Source organism: Macrobrachium rosenbergii, chromosome 55 (genome assembly GCF_040412425.1).
Source record: "Macrobrachium rosenbergii isolate ZJJX-2024 chromosome 55, ASM4041242v1, whole genome shotgun sequence".
NCBI classification, from domain to species: domain Eukaryota; kingdom Metazoa; phylum Arthropoda; class Malacostraca; order Decapoda; family Palaemonidae; genus Macrobrachium; species Macrobrachium rosenbergii.
This window is the reverse complement of record NC_089795.1, coordinates 53,121,985-53,140,572: the sequence shown is the minus strand read 5'-3', so window position 1 is coordinate 53,140,572 and position 18,588 is coordinate 53,121,985. Positions and strand designations below refer to the sequence as shown.

General features: G+C 42.0%; 1 protein-coding gene across 2 annotated transcripts in view; it reads right to left on the bottom strand.

Moving 5' to 3' along the window:
* lsn (vacuolar-sorting protein SNF8) overlaps nucleotides 1-14,281 on the bottom strand; it is an 81,950-nt gene extending 67,669 nt beyond the window's left edge. Inside the window, exons 1-2 of one of the 2 annotated variants that reach the window (XM_067098538.1) lie at nucleotides 14,163-14,281; nucleotides 8,110-8,234 (exon numbers count right to left, since the gene is read on the bottom strand). In XM_067098538.1, coding sequence (XP_066954639.1) covers nucleotides 8,110-8,211 — 102 coding nt within the window. In that variant the 5' untranslated portion in view covers nucleotides 8,212-8,234; nucleotides 14,163-14,281. The remainder of the gene's footprint in view (nucleotides 1-8,109; nucleotides 8,235-14,162) is intronic. The other variant, XM_067098539.1, reaches the window with a different exon arrangement.
* Between the last annotated feature and the right edge of the window lie 4,307 nt (nucleotides 14,282-18,588).

Sequence of the window (18,588 nt, the reverse complement as noted above, 5' to 3'; positions counted from 1 at the left end):
AGGTAGGCAAATTATTCTGAAGCATGTTGGAATAGTTCCTAGTACCCGACAGAGGGCAGGTAGGCGATCACCCGATATTCGGACTGGCGCTGCCGCGCTTTGAAATTTTGCGTGACGTCAAGACTAAAGCTATATGTAACTAACAGGTAAGTATGTGTTAAACATTATTTTAGAATAAAAATGTCATTTTTACATAATAGAAAAAACATGTATAACTTTGTAAAATTAGCATATTTTTATGAGTGTCTTGGAAAAGAGGCCACACACAGGGTTGTAAATATTTACTTTCAACTTCCCATGGAAGGTACAGAAAAAGTTTAGGATTATTTTTTCTTACACCATGTGCATTTGCAGATCTTCCTTTTTCCATGAAGTGTTTTTTTCTTATATTGGCCAACCTTAAAGTTTGCCTGGTCTGCGGTGTGCTTAATATATAAATTACTTAGCCTGTCAAGGCAGGTGAGGACGGGGCAGCCGGGGCGAAAAAGGATGGAAAATTTGCCCTCAAATACCACAGTAGGGCAGCATATGCTGAAGGAGAAGCAGGTTCTTCATCAATCTCTTCTTCTAAGGAAATTGGAGACAGGTGGTCATCCTGAGCAGGCTTGGGAGTGGAGGGAACTTTCTTCAGTAAGTCCATAATCTGGGCTAACTGTCACTTAATGGGAGCCACAGCAGGTTCGTCAAGGTCCATAGATGAAGGAGATAGTACTCGAGGTCTCATGAGTGGAAGTGTAGCAGACTGCAACCTCCAAGAAGACAAAAAAGGCGATGGGCGCCAGGGAGCGGGCACTCAGGAGCGGGTGCTGGCCCCTCAGGAGCAGGTGCCAAGTGCTGAGGAACGGGAGCCGGGCGCTCAAGATGGGGTGTCGGGCACTTAGAAGCGGGTGCCAGGCACTTAAAAGAGGGCACCGGGAGGTTAGAAGTGGGTGCTGGGCGCTTAGGAGTGGGCGATGGGCACTTGGGAGCCAGATTTTGGTGCCCAGGAGCATAAGCTGGGCGCTCAGGTGAGAAGGTCTACGGACTGTCCCAGGGAGACACAGGTGGGCGCTAATGGACAGGGGCAGGAACAGAAGGTTCAACAGAGTAACTGCAAGATGGTTTTGGGCTGCTCGGGATCTGCTTGTACAGAACCACTTAACAGGCAGAGGCTCTGGACGCCAACCAAGGTACTGTATTCAGAAGGGCGATTAAGGGGTCGGGAAGAGTCCAGGTTACGTTTGTGGTGTTACCTGTCCACACCGCAGTTGTCTGAAGAGCTGGATGACAACAGATGGATATCCTTGGACAAGCCTTTCCAGTGGCTGTCTGCCGACACCTGGAAGTGGGCAACAGGTGCAGCTGAAAGGGCAACTACCTGTGGCAAACCCCATCAGTCTCCCTTGGACTTTCAGTATGTCTTCTCCCAGGTTTTGGGGAGCGGGACAAGGACCTCTGTTTACGAGAACCGATGGGATAGATAGCCACCTCCTCTACTTGCACCGCACTATCACTTTGCACTTTCTCTGAAAACACTTTCTCCATAATCACTTTAAGTGAAGCCCCCAAATCAGCAACAGTACTAACTACTAGACTATGTTTCTTATCAAATCTAGACTCGAGAACGGCGATGGCATTAGGATCGGAAGTATGGGAGCCACACAAGGGAGGAGAAGGCTGTTCTGTAAGAGGACAAGTACAAGTAACAGCAGGAATAGGAATAGAAGGGAGAGTAACAGGGCTAGCCTCTAAGCTAGGTTCTGGTGTAGTCTTTAAATATGAGAGTGTTTTTCGGCTCTAGAAGCTGCTTTCCTCTTTATATCTCTCTCTAACTTATCTAAGTGAGACTTAAGAACCTTCCACTGTTTATTCTCCCATGTTGAGCACTCCTTACAGGTCTTATCAACACTACAATCTTGCCCCCTACACTTCACACAGATCGCATGAGGATCATAACAAGCTAGAGTTAGCCTAATCTTGCAGCCTAACTCAGTACAACAGCGAATACTCGAATTACTAGAATCAGACATAATTCTAAGTAATCCAATGAAAACTAATCAAAACTGGCAAAAATAAAGTGCCTACAGCCTGAGCGCAACCAGAACAAAACAATTGCACTTCACCGAATACATGAACTACGGGAAAATCCAAAAAAAAAAAAAACCTGCTGCAAATGACACGTATTGTTTGCACCACGGAAGACAGAAACAAATTGAATTATGGCGGCCAAGTTGTTCCTGTTTTCCCCAATAGTGGGCGGGGCTGTTACCTACATAAAAACAAAAGGATGCACTATTGCTAAATACCACAATTTTTAAAAGTAAATTGTATTTTTCCTAACTATACAAACCCGCGGTCCTTTGCATTAGGAATTGCTTACGGCAAAGCTGGACACTGCCGTTAAACTCTTGAACAAGGTGGTTAGGCAGTAACTACTGTCAGGTAGGCGGGAATACCCACCTGCCCAGATGTAAACACTCCAGTTTGCCTTTCGGACCAGGTTTCAGATTGAGGGGTGGCATGAGGCAGGCATCAAAATGTAATGTAAAGGACCTCAGGTTTGTATAGTTAGGGAAATTACAATTTACTTTTAAAAATTGTGATTTGTTCCCACAAAATATACAAACCATTGGTCCTTTCCATTAGGAAGACTCACTTGTTGGAGGGAGGAATCTGAGTGAGTCTCTTGAACTGACTGGAGTTCTGCACAACGAAACCACTGAGTGTCGCAAACCCTCAGAAGGCCAAAGGCTATCTTGAGTTTCAGGACGTTGATGAGAAGGTACTGTACTTATCATCTCGGTCACACACCTTCAAGACAAAGTCTTACAGGCATGTGCCTATTCTTCGATCGGTGTATCCGTGAGTAGACGCATGGCGCGAGGACAATACGCAAGCATATTCGAAGGTTCCTTGTCAATCAAGCATTAGCCTAAATCTTTCCCCCATCCTTCAAAGGGGAAAGAAGGATGGAGGACTAGAAGCAGACCCTCTTCATTCTCCAAAATGAGAATGAAGGTAAGGCTGACCTTTGGGGAAGCTTCTGCAAGATGACAGGATACCAAGATGATAGCTTTAGCTGAGCTGGCATTTTCCAAATCAGGAACATGGGAGAGGAGGCGGGGAAGGAAGTTTGATGAAAGAATTGCTGAGACCCAAGGGAAGTAGATGCTTCTCCTGAAGAAATCCTTTACCAGGTCTCAGCAATGTCGCTGTCAGGTCCAGAGACGTGATACGTGTCACTTCATCCAGGCTTCTGCAGTAGGAGGACTTCTGTACAGTCGATACTTCTTCCTCTTTCCTTCTGCCCTCCTTCCGTATGGAAAAGAGGGTGGAAAGAGACACAATTATGAGCACTTTACCAGAAGGGAAGAAGAGGGCTGTGTGTTTCTGCAATCTCCTTCCAAAGCCTGGGACTTCTTTAGGAGTTGAGGGGGCTGGCTTGACCCTAAGGTCAAGCTAAGATGACGAAGACCCAAGGGTCTTGGCCATTGTCCAGAGGACAAGGCAGTGCCCTGAAACATTCCCTGACTACCACGGTATCTGGCAAATCTCTGAAAGAGAAGGGCAGAACCGAGTAAAGGTCTGTTCCTATGGGTCGAGCCGACTGGGGACTTATGAAACTGGGGATCTGAATTAGGACAAAGTCCTTCTTAGCACCAGAATTGCCCACAGGTGCCACCTGGTGTAGGAAGACCCACCCTGGACAGGGCCACTCTCCAGAAGGTAGTGTTCTCTCCAGGAATGGTCGCATCTAAGGAGAGAAAGCCTTAAATAGTGAAGGATCGTGGATCCATCAGGAGACTACCTGGAGGAAACCTATAAGTGTCCTCCAGAATCACCACCTCTCATTGTGGAAGAGAATACCCTTCATGGCAAGGAGAAGCAGATAGAGATCCCCATCCGGATGAAGCAGAGTCAGAGCAATCTGCAGTCGGCAAGACCCCTCCAAGGCAAGAAGAATCGTACTCTGTCGAGGTGGGGGAGGAGCTTGATGTCTTGAACTGAATGAACTCCTTGTCCAAAGTAAAGGTATTCATCTGGTCGAGAATGCTCTCGTAAGCAAGGACAGCAGAAGCCCCATTGAAACTTTTGGTCCCTTCGGGAACTGCAAGGGCTACGAATGATGAAGATAATTTATAGGGTGAGCTGCGGTCCTGTCCTGGAGATCCTTGTGCTGATGAATTGGCATGAAGTTCTCCTAGATATGAGGGTGATCACAACTTGAAGAGGAAGACCCTTGATGCTTCTGAAGCGTGAAACTCCCCGTACCTCTCTCCCTGGAGGGAGCCTTGACAGAACCCAAAAAACCTTCCTTGGCTACCTGGTTGTATCACGAGATGATCCAGGGACCGATCCCGAAAGCACATTCCAGCCGCCGCACCCTGAAGAAAAACAAATTCATCAGAGTTCTCTCTGTCCGTCTCGCACCTCTTGAAAAGACTGAGAGGGAAAGAGAACAAGTGAGGAGAAAGAGCACCCACACCTGTCCTGTCAGGAAGACCAGCAGGAGAGGCAGACAGTGAGTGATAATCGATCAAAGGTGATGACTACAGCATAAGGGAAGAAGAGCACCTGTGGCGTGGCAAAGTGCTTTCTTGGGAAGAGTAGAAAGTTCACTCGAACAGTGTCGGGAACCCAATTCGGAAGAACCGAGTGGAGCCAAGCTGATCATGCGAATGCGATCTGGACTGGGCAGGGTGAGCAAGCCGAGCTGGGAAGCAGGTCAGAGTGGAACTCATCTGCTGTGAACTAGTGCTGACTTCCCGAACTCTAAAACTCCTTTGAGGCCTAAGTCCCTCGAGAAGAAGGTTTAAAGGAGGATTCCGTGTCTGCTATCCTGCATACTCCAAGCCTAACGTCCAAGACACAAGGATGGGTCCCGGCCAAGCAACCGAAGCAGCTGGCAGGTAGTGTCAAGATACCTGGGTGTCTTGACACTTTATCTCGTCCTGTGCCTCTCACCAGGTGGACGCTCATGATTCATAGAATTTGAGCGCTCTAAGAGACTCCCAAATCTTGAAAAAACAATCATCGGGAGCGGCTTCTTTCGGCTGCCTAAGAAATCAAAAATGGCCAGGCACAGAACCAATCTTACACACAGACTTCTAAGGACTGGCAACAAGGCTTGAGGCCACGTGAGGAGAATGCGAATCAGTTTCAGCCCAAGGGCGGGAAGAGCCAATGAGAGAAAAAATGCCTCCCAGGAGAGAGGCAGTCCCTTAGAAGTCCTGCAGGACTCCTAAAAGGAGCCTCTTCCCTGCTTCTTCAGGCATTTGAACAGTCGGGATCAAGACACCAGGTTGAGAACCTGACCGAGCACTGGTAACCGCTTGGGGAACGGTTGTAGTGCTGGCAAGGAGAGCAGAGACATCTGGGTGCCTCAACCCTTTCTCTTGTGGTGCTCTTGAACTGGGACGGGGAGAGTACTCACCAGTACAGTTTGGGATACTTGATATTCCACAGAATCTCGAGCACTTGAAGTGACTTGCGGATGAGTGCCCGAAGCAACACCTGTCTTAGAGACAGAACCTCTAGGACTGGTGACAGGAGCGCAAACTGAGGTCTGCACACATGCAGCTCCTGAAACACAAAACCCAGGGGTACGCGAATCCAGTTTCCCAGGGCCCCCTTGAACCTCAGAAGAAGGGAAGAGGCAGCAGAAGACAAAGTCGAAGATGAAGTTGAAGAAGATGGCAGCTACCTCCCACAGGGTGTCTTCCTTAATCTCCACTCCAACATCTTCTATAGGATGGTGGACACGAAACATCGAAATCTCCCGGGCAGATAAGCAGGAACATAACAGAAGCAGCCCAGGACATGAACACAGGAGTAGCAACAGGTGCGAGCAGGACAGCCGATGCAGGAGCTACGGGAGTGGTTCAGATGGCAGGAGCTACAGGAACAGCCAGGTGTAGCAACAGGTGCAATCAGGACAGCTGAGAGAGGAGCTACAAGAACAGTCCGGATGGTAGAAGCTACAGGAACGTCATTAGCAGCGACAGGAGCAATCAGGGCAGATTTGGCAGGAGACCAGGAACTGCCCAGTGACTTGTCGTTGAAGCAACAAGAGCAATTAAAACGCACAGCAAGAGTAGACGGGACCACAGATACGCCAGAGGCGGTGCCACAGCATACATGAGAGCCAGCAAATGATAGCGATCAATCCACATCGACTAGGCACAGAGTTGGAACGAGACAATGACGTGGACCTATGCCATCCCAACAAGATACTGTTGTTGATCCCAAAGCAATCACTGTACAGTAAACACCCCGTATTCGCGTTCTCATGGTTCGTGGACTCACGCATTCGCGGGTTTCTCTGTGGAGCATATCTAGCCATCATTTGCGGAAAACTTCGCCCATTCATGTATTTTTCACTGAGAAATATTCACTAATTACTGTATTTTCATATAATTTTCATGAATATATGCACTTTTTGTGATAAAACTATTAAAATACTCAGGTATAAGCATTTTTACAGGGTTTTTCTTGGTTTAAGCTATCAAAATGGGCAGTTCTAAGTGTTTTTAGAGGGGTTTTAAGCATTCGCAGATTTGACCTATTCGTGGGGGGGTGTGGGACGCATCCCCCGCGAATAAGGGGGGTTCACTGTATGAGCGTTGGGAACTCCTACAGGGTAAGATGTCCAAAACTGAGATATCCAGCCAACTACTGCTGCGCCTGTAATGCTCATTGTCAACCTGAAAGAAAAAAGCAAAGATGATTAGTAGAGGGAGACTACTCTTGCTCCGGGGGAACTGCCCTACGAAGCGAGAGGGGGACCCTGAGAAGAGGTTACCTGACACCACTGCCTCGCGATCTTCAGCTGACGAGTGAGCGAAGAGGGTGAAAGAGAGAGATCTCTCTAGAAGGAGAGACCCCTCCCGAAGGAGAGACAATAGAAGCTATAGGGAGAGAGACAAGGAAGAAGGAGAGGCTACCAAGTGTGCCGTGGAAGCAATACTTACCGAGGACACCTGGCAGCCCTCCTCCGAAGTTCCCTCCCAGCAACTCCTCCACAGTGCAGGTAGCGAAGAGCAAAACTCAGCACAAGTAGAAAAGGGAGTAGTCACGCCCTTCTACACGGAGGGCTTGAGCCCAATGAAGGGGAGCGAATTTGTTACACCCCAGTCAATGAAACGGGAGCGAAATATTACACCCCTGGCTGCCAATCCCAAGACACAGACGCTGGAGAATGACGGCCTAAGCAAGGGTATCACAAATCGAGGGTTTGTATATTAATAAATATCAAACACACAGAACATACATATACACAAGAATACAGAAAGATCCCACGGGGATAAATAAAGAGCTTAATGACAGCCAGGCACAGAGATCCGAAAACATGTATGCAACGCGTGATGGCTGAAAGCAAACTAGAATGTTTACATCCGGGCAGGTAGGCGGGTATTCCTGCCTACCTGATGGTAGTTACTGCCTAACCACCTTGTTCAAGAGTTTAACGGCCATGTCCAGCTTCACCGTAAGTAATTCCTAATGTAAAGGACCAATAGTTTGTATATCATGTGGGAACAACCAAAAAGTTGCAGCGTGAGGTAGATACATTAGCTATGTAATTACTTCATGATGAGAGATGAGCAGCACGCATCCACTCGAGAAGGCTGTTAAGAGAACACTGGTATGTCACGAGATTCTGTGGGGCAAGTGAGAGGAAACTCCCCCCACTCTCTGGTCTCATTGGGCGACACTATGTATTACTCCACCATGCTTTGATCATATTAGGTCAAATTTTTTCATAACCCGTATTCCAGCTACGCAGGAGAATTTTCCCAATGTAAAGGCCGAAGGTTTGTATTCTTATGGGAACAACTAAGGTTTGTATTTGTGTAGGAACGTCAAAATAATTTCTGCCGATTCACACTGTATACATAAGGACACAGTATGAAGAATCCTGACAAGAGCATAAACATTCAAACGCCATCTGGTGAGAAACAAATTATTACAGAAACATTTCTTGCAGGTCAGCTAAACATTATTCTTTTATATTTTGAAAGCCAATCACACCAAACAGCACAATGATATACTGCAAGCTAACTTTAACAGTAAGTAAGACTCATTCAAATAATGTTTACTTTATAGGCATATAAACATGAAAGAATAAGATACCTGTTCTATCTGATTTTCTTGAATTTCACTCCCCTTCTCTTTAAATTTGTCTTGCTGGATTTTTTGCCTTTGTATGGCACCTACCCCTGCTCGTCGCCTCATTTCAGCAGTAACTCTAAAAAAATCTGAAAAATATCCTCAATAAATGAACAGATAGGATTGAGATTAGGAATAACAAGTAGTTGAATGTGAACAAATACTTGCATTAAGTACAGTATATCAGAGACTATTATAAAAAACCTACTCTTCTTAAACAATCCCAAAACTTTATTAATATTACTTCCTTCATCAGTCTAAACAGTAAAAAAAAATTAATTCCCTTCTCTGTCAACATTACCACTCTTTTGCAAGAAGGATATCACAAAGTTTTTGCAGTCAACTGGGGCAATGAATATAAATCTTTGCACGATATCATCATTTAATTTAACTAAAACATTTCCAAATTTCAGTGCTCCTACAGGGCTGGTAAAAGGACTTCTTTTTGAATGAATGGAGGGGACAAAAAATTTTATAAAATAAATTTTGAAGAAACTAGGCAACCAGCTTGTGGGGCAAAGCACAAGGAACAAATGAGAAGTAAGACATTAAAATGACATAGCTATGGCTAAGCAACACACTGCAAAGAACACATAGCACAGTACATACTGCCTTATGGGCAGTACGCAAAGTGTACTACTTATAAAACTTCTTGTGAATAATGACTTGCCTCTGTGAAACCTTACAAATTTTAAAAATACTGTACATAACATAAATATATCCTAGATATACAAACCTGACATCTGTTATATGGATACAGCTTTGGCAAAAGCTGGTCCAGTTATTAAAACTTGGTAAAAAAGTTGTCAAACTCACTTTTTCTTCAGTAATCAGGGACAAATGTGGATATGGTAAGAGATGGGGTCATGATAGCTTGTACTGTATGTCTAGAAAAACAGCAAAACTTTTAAAGTAATTTGGATTTTTTCTAATATTCAAACCTGAAGTTCTTTATGTAGGATTTACCTTGTGGATGAGAACTGGAACGGCCATTTAACTTTCAGACAAGGCCATTAACTCTCGATGGGTAGGAGGAAGCCCCGCCCACCTGTCGTACTGCTCTCCACTTCGCCTTTTGGCCCAGGTACCAGAATGAGAGGTGACTGAGGTGGGACATGAATGTAAAGAACTTCTGGTTTATATTAGGAAAAATACAAATTACTTTAAAAACTTACATATTTTTAAAGTAAATTGTATTTTTCCTAGAATACAAACCTGAAGTGCTTTACATGAGATTTATCTTGTGAATATGAGCTGGAAAAGCCGTTTAACTTTCAGACACGGTCGTTAACTATCGACAGGTGGGGGAAGTGCTGCCCACCTGTCGTACTGCACTCCACTTTGCCTTTTGGCCCAGGTACCAGAATGAAAGGTGGCTGAGCTAGGACGTGAATATAAAGAACTTAAGGTTTGTATGGTTAGAAAAATAGCAAATTTTAAAGTAATTTGTATTTTTCCTAACATACAAAACTGAAGGTCTTTACATAGGACTTAGCTTGCGAACGCGAGCTGGAATGGCTGTTCAACTTTCAAACAAGGTCATTAGCTACTGATAGTAAGGGTGAAGCCCCGCCCACTCATCGGTCTGCAATCCACTTTGCCTTTTGGCCAATGTACCAGAATGAGGGTGGCTGAGGTGGGTTGTAAATTTAAAGACCTTCAGGTTAGTATGATAGCAAAAAATGACAAATTTTTAAAGTAATTTGTATTTTTCCCAACTATACAAGCCCGAAGTCTTTATATGAGGAGTTTGCTTCAGCCATTTAACTTTTAAACAAGGTGGTTAGATAGTTAACTACTGTCTGCCAGGTGGGAGTCCCACCCACCTGGACAGTAAACATGCACTTTGCCTTTTGGCCCCGGTATCAGAATGAGGGGTGGCAAGCGGTGGGCAGTAAATGTAAAGACCTCAGGTTTGTATAGTTAGGAAAAATACAAATTACTTCAAAAATCTGTCATTTGTTCCTACACAATATACAAACCATCAGTCTTCACATGAAGAAGACTTACCTCCTTGGTGGGAATAATGAGTAAACCTCTGAACTGACTGGTAGTTCACCACACCTGGGCCTTCTTCCTGGTTGAGTAGAACAAGGAAGGAGATCATGCCTCTAACATGTTGAACAGAAGTATGAGTCAACGTGTTCAACTGTCAGACTTATGGACTTTTTCAAATAAATGGGTTTGTAAGCAACATCAATTCAGGTTAGTGGCCAGGTCTTCCTTCTGCCCAAAGAGAGTCTGCCAGCAAAGCCTTTCCCTCAAAGTGAAACAAATCTTCAAATGAATTACCAGAGTGATTGTCCTCTCCCTCTCTCTGACTCCCCATTGAGTAATCAGTGTGAAACAACAAAGGGGAAACACCTCCCTTGGGAGTCGAAACAGCAGGTGGAAGTTTGGCGGGTGGAAGGAAGGTGCTAAAGACCTTATTACCAAGTTTTTAACAGCCGTTCCAGCTTGTATTTGCAAGCTTATCCAAATGTAAAGAATGAAGGTTTGTAGTAGTGTGGGTACAGCCATAAGTTAAGCGGTGATTGTTTGATTTACTCCCCAAGACTGTTAAACTGAATTGTTGCTCTTGCTTTCACCTCTTGATATCATACACTGGTCCTAAGAGAAAAGAAACCATAACAGCGTGGGTCCCATCAGTCCTCTCTGCAGATGAGGACCAACTGCTGGGAGTCTTATGAGACTTCCCACCAGGAGACAAAAGAGCCTTCTCCCTCTTCCACCTACTAGCAGTAGAAGTCGAAAGGGAGAATGCACTTCTTTAGTGTCTTCTTCAGGGCAGCTGAGGTCAAATCAGAAGACAGAGAACAAAGGAATACCAAACCCCAGCTACTCTGGACATATCACCGAAGGCACATGCAGGGTTACATGTACTGTATATGGGGGCAGTAAAAGACCCTGTAGAGACTAGTGACTGTCAAATTAGTCATGGTCAATGTTGGAGCAGCTACAAGTGCTACTTTACTAGACAAGAGGTGGCCAAGCAGCATAGAATTACCGGGCTCCCCGAAGAGACCCAAGGATGGCCATAACTCCTTGAGTCTCTTGGCTTCCTCCATACCTCAAACACAAGTGAGGTAAGTATGGGAATCTTCCTTAAGCCCTAAGAAAGAGTATCCACCGGCAGAAGACTCTTCCTCAGATACAACAAGGCCTCCAAGGAGATGCCAGAGTGGTCATTTTCTCTCCCTCACAGGCTTCCCACTGAACAATCAGTGGGAGTCAGCAAAGAGGAAATGCCTTCCAAAGGAGCCGAAACAATGGGTGGAGGCTTATCAGGCAGAAGGAAGGTGCTGAAAACCTCCCTAGGTGTCACTGGCAGAGTATTGCCCTCCGATGACACTGGGGAAATCTTCCTAGTATAAAGGTCTGCTTCAACAGAAGAGAAGAATTTCTTGCAAGGCCTATCCTTACCGGGACAGCGCCGTATATCCAAAGACCTCCTCAGCGGTGAGAAGGAAGGCTTACAAGAGTCATGGGTTTGTTTCATATCAAATCCAGATAAACCAAAACAATCACAAACAAAGAGAAAAAGTAAGTAATTCCAGGTAAACAACAACTTTAATAGTAAGCAAAACTGACAAAGTTGGTACAGAGAGGCAAAGGAAGGCATCTAAGTATGACAGTGGCTGAAAGCAAAAGTGGAATACTAACCAACATGTGAGCAGGGCTTCCCCCTACCTGTCTATAGTTAACTACCTTGTCAGTAAGATTAACTGGCTGTTCCAGCTCATGTTTGCAAGCTAAATCCTATGCAAAGAATGAAAGTTGGTATTTGTATAAGTCTAGGAACAAGTTCACATTTTATTGTTTTCAATGATCCTGACGACCACTCTGGTACCAAATCAGTGGGCTATGCCTAGTTTTTGAGTTACTGATCCCCTCTTATGCCCAACATTTATGGGGACCACAGTGGGTAACCAGGGTTTCTGAGTAAGGAAAGATACAAAAGAGTGAACTACAAGGATGTATTCCAACAACACAATGATACTTCTCTAAGTTATCATTATTTTTACAATAAGGTTTGTAAAGTCTTTAAAATGCCTTACTTACAAGAATGACCTAGTAAACTAGGTTATGTTAGTGGACAGCTCCCCCACCACATCCTGATAAGGGCCTAGCACCCTAGGTTAGGTGTGGTTATGTTAGGTCATGACTGCTATTAAAATTACAGTACTGTTGGTTAGGTCAGGTGGGGGTTCAGGGGGCAAAAGCTAACGCCTCCCACTTCACGGCCAAACAAAGATCCCTGGGTTTGGTTAAGTTAGGTGTGGCTAGGGTACATTGCAACCCTATTTTAACCCACAAAGTGCGGCACGTCGCTAAAATCGATGCTTTATATGCTGCTTAAGGACAACGTCGATATTATCGACGCTTTATTTTCAAATATTGCGGTAAATTTAGTCCCTCCCCTTAGCTCTGTTTGAGTGACGTCAACAGTCTCACCAGCCATTCAGCTCATTACTGAACATAAAAGATGCCAGATTTCTCTTAATCAAAGGTATAGAAATAGCAAAACTGTAAACCTTCCATCAGCCCAGGGGGTGGGACGAGGGAGGCTTTTGTATCCTGAAGCTGAGCAACGGTTGAAAATTTTTATAAATCTTTGTTTATTTTGTGAATTTTGGAGATAATGGCTTTTGATGATGATGCTTATTCATTTTCATCAAATAGTGATATCGAGATAGATAATTACAATGACAGTGACAACAGTAATATTAATCTTAAAGTTAATGTAGTGATATCGAGATAGATAATTACAATGACAGTGACAACAGTAATATTGGTCTTAAAGTTAATGTGCATAGGACAGTTAACATACATACACATATACACCCATTCAACCAATAAATAACTGTTGTATACCTTTTATACTTTTACAGGCATTTCTTGAATAGCTAAGGAGTAAGACTGTCATGAAAAAATTTGAAATTGTCTCGGAAAATACTGCACGAAGCATTCCAAAACTAAAAAGTGGCTTTTGAAAAAACGTTTTCTTTCCAAAAAATTTTCTTTTTAAATATAAATTTTTAAAAGTATCTTATATTTTATTTTTGATTATTAATCTGTGACACAAGGCAATTACAACCATGTATAACATTGGGTGATAAGTTAAAAGGTACTTCTAAGTATTAGCTCCATGCCTGTTTTTACCCTGGAAACTGGTTTTTTCTACACTTTTAGGGCTTCTGATACTGGCGGTGCATTTGTTTGTTGTCAGCCAAAAGGAATGTCCCTTCACCGTGTTTAATACTGGCCCGGACGGGATATGAAACATTCCAAACAGACGTAGCCGTGCTCTGTCTTGTGAAGATCGCGTATGGAAACCCCTTGTAGGATACACTTCAGGGGTTAATTACAGGTTAATTACACTCATGTGACAAAAATTGAAGGTAAATCCATAATTAGCAACCAAAAAACTGTAGAAAAAGTCAAGTTAGAAGGAAATCGTCGCCGTGGAGCTATTACTTAGATCTACCAGTTAAAAAATGAACAAGAAAATATTGGTTCCATTACTGAAGTTGCAAATGCATAATACTGACGTCGTCATTAAGTGGCATCCCCCCAGCATTTCTTGGGTTAATTTACAGAGAACCGGGTTAAGTTAGAAGAGGGGGTTCTGGGGAAAAAGTTCTTAAGCCACAGCTACGTAAGGACTTGGTGTCCTAGGTTGCGTTGGGTTAGGTTGGATGGCCTACATCTTTGCACTGAGCTTGCTTTGCAGATAAATTTTGACTTTAATACCACAACCACTGTCATAAGCAACGTGTTTAGCACCAACCCCATTGGAATGAAAGTTCAAATAAAGAAACAATGGTATAGGCATATATCTAGGTAAGAGTAAATTTCGACAGATCTTGGCTACCATTATGATTTTCGTATTAAGCATAGCAAGTTGTGGAGACGTAAGAACACAGCATAACAAGTCCAATTTGCCCTGAGTTAATCGAATAATACCATATTCCCCCTTAAAACTAAAGGAAACAAATATATTCGTTCATTCTAACCTGACACTCACGACTCGATATAATATCTAGTTAGTAAAGTAAGTAGTAGTAGTAGTGGTAGTAGTAGGCGGGGTTCGCTTTTGAAACGGCTCCCTTGCTCGTTCTATTCCTCTTTTTTTTTGTTTTTGTTTAAGTTTATTGTCTCTGTAATACCACGTCTTTTATAAATTATTTCCAATTTTCAATTCCTTCTTTCGACAGATCTGCAAATAGAAGTATATTAGCCATCAATTCCTCTTTATTTTCTTGCTATGGCTGCTGCACAAATCTATATCTATTTCTAATGCCACTATACACTGGGCAGTTGAGTAAAAAATGTTCTAAGTTTTCAGTTGTTTCTTCACAGCATAAACATTTTGTATCTTCCAGTTTTAACCTATTCCTATCGTTTAATTCTAGTGTGCCTAGTCTAGCCCTATTGATCAGCATTGTTTTTTCAGTGTTATCATGCCAGGTTTCTTCTCTTATGTTTTCTTTATATTTTCCATATATTTTTAAGGTTGTCTTGTCAGTCATTTCTCTCTGCCATGCTTTTTTGTCCCAGTTATTTATCATCTCCTTTAACTGCTTACCTTTAAGTGATAAAATTTTACTTAAATTTATGTTTAATTCTTTCAGATACTCTTTTTTTTTGCATAATCTAAGGGGTCTCCTTATTTTCATATTGGTCTACGGTTATCTTATAGGAGCCTATTTCCACTACTCTCAAGTGTATGTTTCAGATAGAATAGTTTATCCTTCATATCCCTTGAGTGGCAGGAAAAAACCCCTATTTAGGATCTTAAAGCACAACTTGCTGTGTAACTTGGTGCTTTCAGAATTGCTCTGTATACTTGTTTATCTACTTTTTGTAGTTCATTTACGTCTTTCTGTCGAGTTTTATGACTTCCATAGCATACATGAAGAATGGCATCACTAATCCTTTCCAATACCGTTTTCCTATTTTCACCCTGCTACAGTTTTTACTAATGACTGCATTAGCCATATTTACCATCTGCTTTGCTTTAATTTGGGCCCTTTTTATTTGTCCTCTAAAGCAGACTTTCATGATGATTGTTACACCCAGGTATCTTGTCTGATTTAACTATTTTCATTCCTTCCATGTGCTGCATATCTTCAGCATCGTCAATACTATACAATCGTTGAATATTAATGTATTGCTTTTGTCTTTATTTATATTTAGGCCACATTAGCTTGCTATTTCCATAGAAGTTTGTATTGCTTTTGCTATTTCTTCAAGGGTGTGTCCTAGGATTAATCCATCGTCTGCATGTAAAAGTGCCACAATCCTTATCTCTTCATTCCTGAAACCTTTCTTTGCACTTTCCAATTTTTCAATTATCACTTAAGTTATTAACAGAAAGAACATGGTTGAGCCATTGCAGCCTTCCCTTTTGCCATTTGTTACATTTAGCTCTTTTTGTTCTACATTGCTGAGGCACAGACTTATGTCATTTGTATATATCTTTGCTACTGCTTTTATTACCTCTGCTGTAGCCCATATTTCATCTTGACCTCCATGAGCTTTTTCCTGTTAACTGAATTAAATGCTTTTTGGAAGTCTGTTGATACCACAAATAATGGGTCTTTTCTTCTGTAAGTTTCTTGTATGCAGTATTCTGAGATATATAAATTACCAATTCCTCTTCTTTGTGTAGTAAAGCCTGATTGCAGTTCATGCGTCTTCCCTATATTTCCAATACACTTTTCTATTTTGGTTTTCAAGATCCCCTTAAAAATATTATATGACACGTTAGTTAATGCTATTGGCGTAAGATCTTTGACTGTGGGGTGTTTTTTCTTGGATGTAAGTGTTGTTTTTTACTTAAACCAGCTCTTATGTGTTTTCCTATCTTTCAATATGTTGTCTAAACATCCTGCCAATTCTTTTTTAAGGTTGGTATTCTCTAAGTTTGAACAGAGCTGGTTTTATCCCATCTGGCCCTGGTGCTTTATTTGATTTCATTTTCTCAAGCTGATTTTTCAAATCTTCTTCAGTTATATTGACTTCTTCCATGGGTTTAATTTCTGTCATTGTTAGGTCGTACACTTTATCTATGTGCACTGTTATTTTTTGGTCTCGAGAATGAATGAATTTTTGTTTCCTCATATGTTTGAGAACCCAATCAAAATGTCAGTAAGATTTTAGAATTTGTCCTTATGTTTAAAACCATGTTAGTAACGGTTTCCTCAGTTACATGTGTTTTTTAAGATGCTTCTAGACTCCCCAAGAGTTGGCCATCATTATATAACTTCTGCCGTATGGTTTCGAAGAGAGAGAGAACTAAATGTTTCAGTGAAAGCCGAGGACAACCATGCATATTCATTTAGCAAGGATACAAGAGACAGACAGACAGACGGTAGCTTAACTCACATCCCCTCCTATCATCTCATAGAGAAAGGGGAAGCCAGAACTTCATTTAGAGCAATTCATCTTGGAAGAGCTGAGAAGGGAGCAGTTACCAAGACAAAGAAGTGTAAACAGAAACTCTGCCAGACTACACGTTGGTGTAGTCTAAAGTGAAATTGTCCGGTTCAGTTTATGAATAAAATTTATATATTTATTCATCTTTTATTCAGTGTATTAACTACACCCTATCATAGAGTCAACAGGTCACTTCCACCACGAGCTCTATCATCAGATACTGTGACATATTCTGCACTGCATAAGTAGAACCATTATCTAGATTTGACAGTCAGAATTGCAAACATTGTACATAACATCAAGAACCGCTGTTTGACTTTTTGAGATGTATAGTCCACAACTGGCAATTTTAACAGTCTACGTGTAGTGATATAAGAATATGAATCTTATTACTAGGTAACAAAACAATGATATAAAATACTAACTAGTTCTATTAATATTTACATATTCTCCGATACCGTTCTTTCTCTCAATATTCTCTCGTGGGCAACTGTTGCAGGGGGAGGAGGCAGTTTGTCATGGGGGGAAAGGCAGTTTGTCATAAGATGAATGAGTAATAAAGTCCTCAAGTATCAGTGGCCAATAGCTTTATATGAAGTTTGAATAAAACTCTCTATACATAAAAATATAACGCTTATTTCAGTACTTATGCAGCAAAGTCAAAATGAAAACAGCATATCTTCCTTGCTAAAGTACACTGAAGAGATCACAAGGGATATGCTGATGTTGAGTGCTGGCATATACTTCATCAATGTCAATAGGTTTCGTACATTAAAGCACAGAAATGTGCCACGCTATACAGAATTAGAACATAACATAATCACAAAAGCACACAACTCAGAAACCTATGTAAATCTCTTGAACATACATATTATGTAAAATTTCTAATAAAATCATATTGACATATAACCAATTGTACCAAACTTAATTTAACAACTTAGTAAGTATATCTTAGTTTAACCAGACCACTGAGCTGGTTAACAGCTCTCCTGTTAACAGCTCTCCTAGGGCTGGCCCGAAGGATTAGACTTATTTTTACGTGGCTAAGAACCTACTGTTTACTAGCAACGGGACCTACAAAGCTTATTGTGAATCGAACCATTATGACGAGAAATGAATTTCTATCACCAGAAATAAATTCCTCTAATTCCTCTTTGGCGGCTCGGAGAGTCGAACGCTGGGCCAACAGCGTGCCAGTCGAAAGCTCTACCACTCCTCCAAAGAGGAACAAACATAAATATTATGTAAATATAGGTTTTCTTATGAGAAAACCTATATTTGATAGAGCATTACAAGAATTTTTTATAAACTTTTCAAAGTTGCACATTTTCCCTGTAAGCTTGATAACAAAAGAAATATACAAATTATTCTTAACAGAAAAAATGGGAAAATCTCATAATTTGCACTGAAACAGTTGTCCAATGAGGGCAACTGCCAAGAATATCTCATCTTGGGGGCAGGGTATTGTCCAGGGATCAGTTATCCTAAAAGCCCATTTCAGATCTTTCTGCTAAACCAGGGACAGAACCTTGTCTTGAGGTGTCCTCTATTCTTGGGCTTACCTTTCAAGACAGGTTTTGGCTGGGAGGTGTCTCTGTGAAATAATTCAGTACCCAGTACCTTCTTACTCTTTTTGAAACACAAGATCAAGACAGCGGTGAAAAAATGGGGGGCTTATGCTCAGGACCGCATTATCAACCATGCAGTTTCCTTTAAAGTCTCTGTGGGCTCTTGTCGTCATTTCTACTTCTCTTAGAAACAGTACTGCTTCTGTAGGGGGAATCATGAAAGAGTATTGATATGTTAAACTGTCTTGAGGGGAAGTCAATCATACAACCGCTACTTAACCTAATTTTATTTACAAATGGTTTTACCACAAACAATATACTGTATAGTCAACGAAGAGCTACTTCTTAAGTCCTATGGACATTAATTTTCTGGTTCACCCTATCTAACCATAACCTGACCTACCATAAATCCAGAAGACATACATAATACAGT